The 10,097-nt window shown below is 31.1% G+C and overlaps 1 protein-coding gene across 1 annotated transcript; it reads right to left on the bottom strand.

Moving 5' to 3' along the window:
- Positions 1-338: 338 nt before the first annotated feature.
- On the bottom strand, positions 339-7,033 carry LOC119837897 (facilitated trehalose transporter Tret1-like). The gene is made up of 7 exons (XM_038363680.1): positions 6,903-7,033; positions 4,009-4,164; positions 2,829-3,027; positions 2,396-2,586; positions 1,857-2,239; positions 1,450-1,561; positions 339-709 (listed from the first exon to the last, which is right to left on the bottom strand). Exons 1-7 carry the CDS (start codon positions 6,946-6,948, stop codon positions 444-446), a joined length of 1,353 nt encoding a protein of 450 aa, XP_038219608.1. The 5' UTR covers positions 6,949-7,033; the 3' UTR covers positions 339-443.
- Between the last annotated feature and the right edge of the window lie 3,064 nt (positions 7,034-10,097).

Genomic DNA, 10,097 nt, shown 5'->3' with positions numbered 1-10,097 from the left:
ATTGTATCAGTAAACAGTGCGATAAAAGACATTGTCGACATTTCATCTACAAAACAAAATTTATGCTTCCGCTTATGCTACGTACATTTAACGTCTACTCTTACGATCTTTATCACAATGAAAAATTTTTTACATTTATCTACACGTGGAAATTCACAGTGCAGTATCGTGTAATTTAAAAAGTATTTTAAACTGTCTGTCTGTCAAGCCTGTCTTAGACATATTGCACTCACGTTAGTCGACCGCTATTGCATCGTACACAAATTTTTAGTTACTCAATTTCTTATTCAAATTTCTTAATTAAAAAGATAATAAGTCTACGACTAAAAGGTGCAGTTTAACAATTACCCACACCTGCAGTAGTATCTGTTCCTACTTGCTTGCACCTATCACAATGAGCATCATTTTATTTTCAATGGTAAGATATTAAAACACATATCACATCATTTACTCAACATTTCTTGTATCTCAACAAGACTCTTGCCTTTAGTCTCAGGAACGAAGAAGACAGTGAAAAGGAACGCCAAGCAGCATGTAAACGCGAAGAACCAGAACACGAAATGAGCACCAAGGGTCAGCATGGAGTTGAACAGGGTGGTGACGGTGAAGCCACAGATCCAGGATATGGCGATGACGACAGCTGTGCCTTTACTTCGGACGTTACAACTGAACATTTCGCCTGTTAGCGTACTGGGAATGGTCCCAAAGCCTGGAAAGAACATGTCTTATTAGAAGAGTTGATGGAAGTTGTAAAGATTTCTTAGCATGAAGATATCATGTATTTATTTTTACCGGGAATGCGTATGATATCCAAATAAGAGTAAATAGTAATTGAATTAAATTAAAGACAAATTAATGAGATTAAGTTAAGATGTGTTATTGTAGCATTTTAAATATGTTCTCTTTATTCATTATCATTTGGTAAAAAAAATTCTTGTTTTATATTTTATGTTAGCTTAGAAAGTGTTAATACTTCCACTTTAAGCTTAGCACTACGCTGGATCTCAATTTTGTAATTACGTACGACAAGTTATTTCGGTCTATTGTATTTTCTGTAATTATGTAACACTTTGCGGCGATCGTAAGCCAAAATTAAGATTTAGCGAAGAAGCTTGTTAGAAATGTTTTCTTGTTTATTTTCGTCATTGATATTTTCCTCGCAAAATTAATCGGAAAATAGATTAGCTTCGCCATTTTTTCAAGATGGCGGCACGCGCGTAAAAGACGAGCAAATTACATGGAAATTCAAAAAGTGCACCTAAAAAACAGTGCACCTAAAAATGTATAAAATCACCCAGATTCAAAATTTCCCGAAACCTTTATAGATACTGACTGCTAAATGACTGGACTATTAGATGAAAGATAAAACTATAATGACTCATTTTCGTGATTTATATAAAATCATTATTTGACCTGAGTTTTCCATTAATTTCTACCTCTACAACTTACCCATGTTATTACTTAAGAAAAAAATAATTAACAACGTTAATGGCAGCCATTTTATATGCTCCACGATCGGCGATTCAATATGGCTCAAGTAAAAATATACACCAAATAACGTCTGAAATAAAGTGTGTTTATGTAATAAATTTAATAGCGATAGTAAATGAAAATAGGTAAATATAATATAATTTCTATAACTAAACAACATGCTTTAATGATAGATTCGGCTAAATTGTCTCACTTTCTTATATCCAAGTAAAACTGAAAAATTATCTAGTTCTGCCAATTTTAATTAGTTTTAATCAAAATTGTTATATTGTCACCAATTCCTTGATAAGTGTTAAAAAATGTAATTTAAATCTGTCTATTTAAAGTGCGCAAAATCTAAAAAAGCGGGTATTAAACCAACTTACCATACTAATACAACAAATGGCAGTAGATATCAGCAATAATATTCTTCTTCCAGATCTTTCTATAAAAAATGGAGCTAATGAACTACCAACTAATTGCGTACAACCAATAATTATAGATGCTACATTTGGTTCGATTGATGATCCAGCCGCTTGGAAAATTGTCGTAACAAAAAATGATATAACCAAAATACCACTAACATAATGTAAAGCCATTATTGTAGCTGTAACAAATAAACCCATTCTATTACATTTCAAAGTGAACAATTCTTTCCAATCTTCTTTAGCATTTGTTACAACTTTGTTTTTATTCAGATCTACTACTTCTTGTATTGCAGACTCTCTATTTAATATTTTGAGTACTGTTTGTACCTTTGTTTCGTCATCTGTAAATATTAAGGAAAAATTGCTAAATAAATGAAGATACTTAAAACGTTCGACTATTTATATGACTGTTAATAACATCGTGGACATTCCAAATATGTTTATTGATATAGGAAAATAGATTATAAGACAATATGATAAGATACAAAATTAAGTACCTTTTAAAACATAAAACACAGGAGATTCAGGTATTAGGAACATTGCTATAACATAAATAGCTGATATTATGAGACCTATATAACATATAACAGCGTATGAAACATAAGGTCCAACTGCTACCATAAATAGTGAACCTAAAGTTTGTATAATTCCCAGTCCAGTCAATACTATACCACGAATATTAGTTGAACTGAAAGCAAAACAATTCGGTTACATAATAAAATATGAATTAATTTAAATGAATTTTAAACGAAACCATTTCTTGATCAAGGGAAGAAATAACAAATATCAAACTCTCAAAAATCAAACAAATGTTTAGAAACTCACGAGTGATACATTACTATCACATTATATTGATACAAGTGGTCATTAATATTGATATAACGATAGAAATTAAATCAATGCAATAAATATTATCATAGATGTACTAACGTAATCTCACCCAGGTACACTGTTGTTAAAACACCACCAAAACTTAATCCAAGACCAGTTACTAATCGTCCAATTAATAAGGTAGTGAAGTTAGTTGCTAGAACTAATATAAGAAAAGAAATGAGAATTACAAATGCTCCAATTATTAAGCCTGGCTTTCGACCTTTGTAATTTGCAAACCAACTCGTGAAGAACACACCTGAAAATAATAATTGGATATCAGTACACAAAAAAAAAATACACAGCACGATGCACGATGACAGCAGTTATCCACTGTAATTTATAGGCCTACTAGCTGCGCCCCGCGGTTTCACACGCGTAAGTCCGTATCCCGTAGGAATATCGGGATAAAAAGTTGCCTATATGTTATTCCAATTGGCCAGCTGTCTACGTACAAAATTTCATTGCAATCGGTTGAGTAGTTTTTGCGTGAAAGAGCAACAAACACACTCATATCCTTATAAACTTTCGCATTTATAATATTAGTTGGAAGGATAGGATAGGATATCATTTTCCTTACCCTTCCTAGTCATTTCCTTTATTCCTCTCGTCAATCCTCTCTTAATCCCTTTCCAGCTTGAAGTCGGCAATGCATTTGTACATGCGTAATTTCTGCAATCGACCTTACGCCTCTAAATGTTCATGGGCGATGGTAGCGCTTACCCATCAGGCGTCCCACCAGCTCCATTGCCGATTATGACATAAAACAAAATATTGACAAAGATTCTTTAAAAGTCTAGCTATCTAGTTTATTGATGATACTTCGGTAGAAGCGACCAAATGAAAATAAAAACGGCTATTCATAAACACGTATAGAGTTTGTATGAATAAGAAATTTTTGGGTTTGAATTTGATAACAATATCTTATTCGGTAAATTGTATTAAAACGCCCAAGTTAAGGGTCGTAGGTTATATCACCTTTATTGACTTTTTCTAGTGTTTTATTTTTGAAAAAATATCTCCTACTTAATCCATAAGATTAACCTTCAATGAAATATTGCAACTATGATACTAGAAGGCTATTCTACTGCAAATTAAGTATTATATAGTGTTAATACAAAATTGTGAAGCATCTACTGAAACTGATTCCAATATTATTGTACACTATATTCTGTAAATTATCGAATTAATCATAAGATTTACTTAAAGCTCAATTGGGAAAAGAAATGGTAATAAATACCTGGAAATCCGGTAATGTAAATGACAGAGGCTAACAATGATTTTTCCACGTCATTGAGTGATCGGGAGAGAGGCGATTGGCTGGGGTCCTCAAGTTTTGGGACCACTGGAGCTGTCCAACTAAGCAGATATCCTGCCAACATTTGACCGATGTATACTGAAAATTTAAAAAATACACATATAAAAACATAAACGTATGTGAAGACGATGGAATAGATGGTTATATGTTTGTAACTCTTTCAAGTCAAAACAGGCGATCGGATGTTTGTGAAATTGACTACAGATGTAGATAACATACTAGATTCGGATATATACTGCCTTTTACCCCGGCATCGAACGAAGGAAGCCGTAAGGTTCAGCTAGTTGTATATTAAGTTTCAATATGATAAAGGTTATTTTGAAGAAGCTAAATTCCCTTTAATGACGAGGAAAATAAATTAATTTACCATTATTTTACGGTCATCATTAGTCTCAGAACGCGTTAAGCAAAATATGTCAACCTATATAAAGTAGTTGCCGTAATTTATTCTTTTTAAAGACATACACCTACATTATGCTTATTTGCTTTGCGACGTGCGCCACTGATTGTATTACTGATAATAATTATTATGCTTTTCACATAATCCTTACGAATATAATAAATTGCAAACTGTTTTTGTTTATCAGTTTGTCTTCTCACGTCGCATCGAGCTATCTCATGATGTGATTTTTGACATGATTTGTCAATCATTTTATGACATTGGCTAGATTTTACCGCGGTGAAATAACTAACTCCTATGGGATTATCCTTAGACTTTGCGGGCGAAGCCAAGAGTGAAAAGCTAGTATAGTATATGTTAAATCCGTAATAATACATACAGTGCAAACTCCTCTCCCGAAGTATGTTCTTACGCTTAAATCATTAAAACTACGTAACAGATTTCAATACTTCGATTCGGTTGTTTTAATATAATACAAACTAGTATAGTATTCATTTATTTATTTCGGTATGTTTCATACCAAGTTAAGGATCAGACTAAGAACTTTCTACCACTAAAAGTTTTATGTCGTTAATCAAAAAGTCTTGCTCATTATCATAACTTCATCGTAATTATAACCAATATTTAAATCAAACACGACAATAACATCGCAAAAACAAATAGCGAACAGAATATAAGCCATATTTACTATTTCTTATCTCACTAATCGTGTGAATTATGAAGATAATTTAGACTATTATAGTGCTCACATTGTATCTGGCATAATACTCGTTATGCATACAGATAAATTTAAGGTTATTTAATTACTGCTGCAGGTGTAGGCAAATAAACGCTTCTTAATTCGCGCTTTTATTAGATTTGAACAACAATACCGTTTTAAAGTTTGATTTGTTTATTGAAACTAATTAGATATATAGCAATGCAAATTGAATCGTTTCGACAAATAAGAGCGCACTTGAGGAGTGAGCTCTTATTTTGTTTATAATCGAAGCTTCTTTTTGTGACGAAGTTTGACGTGTTTTCGCATACATTTATGCATGACATGTTTACGATTTGTGACTTTATTGTTTATAGGTGTCATTGTAATTACAATAAACTGAAAACTATTTTAAAACATTGTTTTTAATTTGCTATGCAAAAAATGGGTATCATTAAGCTAGATGAATCGCGTAGCTTTGCTTACATGAACGTGGAATATTAAGATATATAACGCATTTTTCACATTCGACGCATTTTATTTTTTTGTTTAGTTTTGTTGATATATCCTAAAAGAAACAACTAGAATAATTTAATCAGTATTCAGTAGCTCCTGAAACAGCCTTGACTATAAGGAATTTTCATTGAATGATGTTTAATACTAAAATATTATTATTATGTGTGTTATCAAACCGTATAAATCAAAATTTGTTACAGACCAATCAAAAATAATTATAATTTTTACGTAAAACTAAACCCGCCTTCAATCCGTCAAAACTAGACCAAATCTAAATGCAAATAAAAAGAATCATCAAAATCAGTTCACCCAGTTTCGAGGAAACAAATTTCAAAAACAAACAATACATCGCCGGATTGAGAATCTTCTCTCTTTTTTTTTTTTAAATAATTACAATTCAAGAAATATAATGGTCTGCTACAACCGACTTCAAAAAGGAGGAAATTGAGAACCATTTCGACTTTATTTTGTAGGCTTGTTTAAATTTGGTCTGTTTAGGTCAAATTAAACGCGGTTAAATTTTTTTTTAATTAATAGTTATTAGAAGCAATTTTTAGTAATGGCATTGCTGCAAACTTGTTCGTAAGCTTAATAGTAAATCGTACGAATCAAAAAAAAAATATTATACTGTATTATCTGTGAATACATGAATGAATGTGAAAACCTCACGGAAACTGCAATAATGTAAATAAATAATACTGCTTCAAACAGCACATTTTATTTGACATGCGCTGCAAAAATAATTATAGAAACATACTATTAGACTTGTCTTCGTAGACACTTTTTGCGCTATCTATCCAATTTATCTAGATCTAAATTTAGAAGTATGTTTCTGCAATTATAGATAAATTTAATTTTTCACATTAATCTCGATTCAATGAATTGTGAACGAACATTATTAAATACTATTTTTACCGACGACACTAAACTTTTTAGCTGTTTTTGACAGAAATCGTTCAAAGATGGCGATGTCGGATGAAACATAAAATAGTGCCAGGTATTCATTAAATTAAATTAAATATTATTCATTTATTCCCCTTACAAACTACTATAATACATATTTATTATTTCAGATCAATTTTATGTAACTAAAATTTATTTTAATACAAACAATAATGAAATTGAAAATCGGAAAAGGCCAATAAATTCTTGTATCCATTCAATTACAAAACAGCTTAATTTATCAAAAATATAAACACTCACCACATATTGTAATAAAGATTTGACTCTGATATCTCAAAATAAACATCGCACTATAAGAAATAATAATACTTTAAAGTATTTGAAATCTAAAGTCGACAATACCACTGCACTTGCCGCTCGGGCAATATAATATAATAATATCTACTCGTTAGTAAATGCTGAACGATACACCATATCATTGTATGAGGTACAAATCTTAACACTGTTTTCTTATTATCCGACTGCGTTAAGAGAGGTTTGTTTGTGAGTTACCTACGTTTCTTTACTAACATAATATGTTTTTTTCTTCCAATATTTTTATATAAGTTATATGTTATTAATAAATTGAATGAATGAAATGAAATATTATTATAATAATTGGAAATTAAGGTTCATTCGAAATCAACATCAGCTGTACTAATAATATAAAACTGAAGTACTCGTTTGTTTATTTAATGAAAAATTGCTATTGTGTTGAATTGTCTATTTATTGAAGAAGGTTATCTATATTTATCATTGCAACGGAATTTCCTTGATCTGCTAATTTATAAAAATCTGTCTATCATTTAACTGTTTTCGTCATCCACATTAATTGATCGCAATTATCTGCTGGTCTATGTCGTCGACATAACTAATAATTGATCCAGACATTAGCTGGCAGTGCTCTTAATCGCTATTAAAATGTATTTTTGTGCTATTTATAAACATTATAATTAAATGTTATAATCTGCCAACCCGCACTTGGCCAGCGAGGTGGTATATGGCCTAAACCCTCATGAGGCCTGTGTCCCAGCTGTGGGAAAATATATTGGCTGATGATGATGTAAGTTTTTAATAGTTAATTTCAGTATTTCATTGAAGATAAATATATAAAGAAATGGAAGAATAATTGTCGGAATTTTTATATACTTATATGTTTTTTTCGAGCTAATTCCAATAAACGGAAAGACATAGTTATAATATATGTAGAATATAATGATTGTGTAATAAACGTATGTAAGCTAAGCATTTATTAATAAAGAAAAAAAAGGAGATTTGCGTTGGTTTGATGATGTCGAGAAACCTCCAACTTTTTGATGATGGTGGTTTGGAAGTAGACAATTACGAAGAATTAGACTTGCAAGCAACCTATCTACGAATTGAATACAACTACTATTATTATTAACCTCTGTTACAAACTTGATAGAGTATACAAAGTAAATCATGTTGATTGAAAATTTAAATAAATATAGTAAATTAAACTTAATTCGTCCTATTAGACTCTGCGAGCTGGCATTTATCTAACAGAGATAGATACCTACGATTACCTCATAATACCCCCCATTAGTATTAAAATAAAACAATAATATCTTATAACTCTCCGTGTCAAATATTTCTGTGCGTAACTTACAATTCATTCATTATTTAGAAAGATAAATAAAAACGAACACGGGACACGTTTTTAAACGCCTGTTCGAAACCTAATAGCTGTTACCTGTTACATAAAATAATTGCCTTTAAAATTCTACAGGCGTCGTTAAATGGTTTCTAAAAACTTTACTATTAATTAACGGCCACCCCAGTTTTCAGTTCAATGGTTCTTTATTTATCTTGCTATGCATATAATATTGTTTTATACTATATCGACTATTGTACTGTATCAATGCTAGAATATCTCATTGTTTTTTTTTATGTTTAAACAACTAAATAAAATATACCTTCCTGCTTATGCCCGCGTTCAGCACACGCGTTAATATCGAAGTAGTATAATAGATATTATTATAAATATAAACCTTTTTCTTGAATCACTCTATCTTAAAATCTGTTTAAAAAACCCATCAAAATCCGTTGTGTAGTTTTAAAGATTAAAGCATACTTAGGGACATAGGGACAGCAACAAGAGAAAGCGACTTTGTTTTATACTATGCAGTGATAAATCATAGCTATATACTATGAGGAAATATTATTTTCAATTATCGCCTAGTAAGCATGCGGTATTTGGAAGAAAATACCCAATATTATGTGTTATGAAAATAGGTTTTCCCCAACAAGGAAGGCTCGGTCCAGTCGTATTAGTTTAATAAAAAGGTTTACAAGGGATGGCGCTCTAATGCTGCGGTGACAACAAGCCAAATTTTAGCGAACTGTTTAAAATTTAACTCGCGTTAACATTACCCGTGCACGATGACAAACTACTAAATATTAAACGAAACAAAACTTTTGAGACCAATTAGTAAGACCTATTTATTATAATGTGTTTTTTGTTGCAGTTTTAAAATTTTCACAATTAGTTTAATCATAATTCTCGGTTTCAATGGTACTATCATTTAACAGGTTTTACGGAAACCAGACAATATTTATTTTATAGTCTAACCATACTTATTAGTCTATAGATAAAACTCCTTTTTCTTGAAAATTCGATATTTAGTTACACAGGTTAATTGCAATAAGTGATTTGATATAAGAATAAATAATAGCAAAAAAAAAATTGACACACACATACATAAATCCTCTTTTTTTCGATAATTTACCATAACTTATGCACTAACTTCACCCTTTATCGATAGCAACAATGTTTTTCATGCACTAACCTCCATACATTACACAAACGGGAACTGCAATCTGTAAGCTTAATTAGACGATCAATTAACAGCCATCAATTGAAATTGTTTGCCTAGCTATTTAATTAAATGGCTGAATATCATTCAGGATAGTCGAATGGTGTATTTTCATAAAGAGACTAGATTATTTTTAGCTTTATAAAACAGTTTATTAAGATCGTTTATAGCGACTTAATAAAGACAATACTCGTGTACACATTGCAGGTAATGAAATTGGAGAATAGTATGCATACACTTAGTTCATACATTAATTGTCCCTGTGTGCCCTCAACATTGTAAAGGAACCCATATTTGAAGTAAATCCACGTCGTGGGAGGAAGTTATACACATAAATCTCGTCACGACTCATAAATATAAGCAGAGCTATGTGGGAACTGTTTTCTTTGGAAATTTGTTTTAAATTGCGTCTATAATACAAATATAGAGTACTAGCTTACCGCCTACGGCTTCGCCCGCGGTGCTTGGGTCTTCCCGTGAGAATGAAGTAGCATTAAAGTAGCATAAGTTACTCTAGCCTTCTAACTATCTCTACACAAAAATTATATCATAAAATTGATCTTTGGTGACGTGAACGGAAGACAAACAAATTGCATTTAGAATATGTATTAGAAATGAG

This window comes from Zerene cesonia, chromosome 29, assembly GCF_012273895.1.
Source record: "Zerene cesonia ecotype Mississippi chromosome 29, Zerene_cesonia_1.1, whole genome shotgun sequence".
In the NCBI taxonomy this organism is placed as follows: Eukaryota; Metazoa; Arthropoda; class Insecta; order Lepidoptera; family Pieridae; genus Zerene; species Zerene cesonia.
This window is presented reverse-complemented; position numbering and strand designations above follow the sequence as displayed.

Bases quoted from the DNA above. Each gene is read 5' to 3' on its own strand.
- LOC119837897 (XM_038363680.1), bottom strand. From the start codon at position 6,948: ATGTTTATTTTGAGATATCAGAGTCAAATCTTTATTACAATATGTG. The intron at 3,028-4,008 runs GTATTTATTACC...TATTATTTTCAG, and splicing joins TTACATTACCGGATTTCCAG to GTGTGTTCTTCACGAGTTGG. The intron at 710-1,449 runs GTAAGTTGTAGA...TGTTCTTTCCAG, and splicing joins TTTCTTAAGTAATAACATGG to GCTTTGGGACCATTCCCAGT.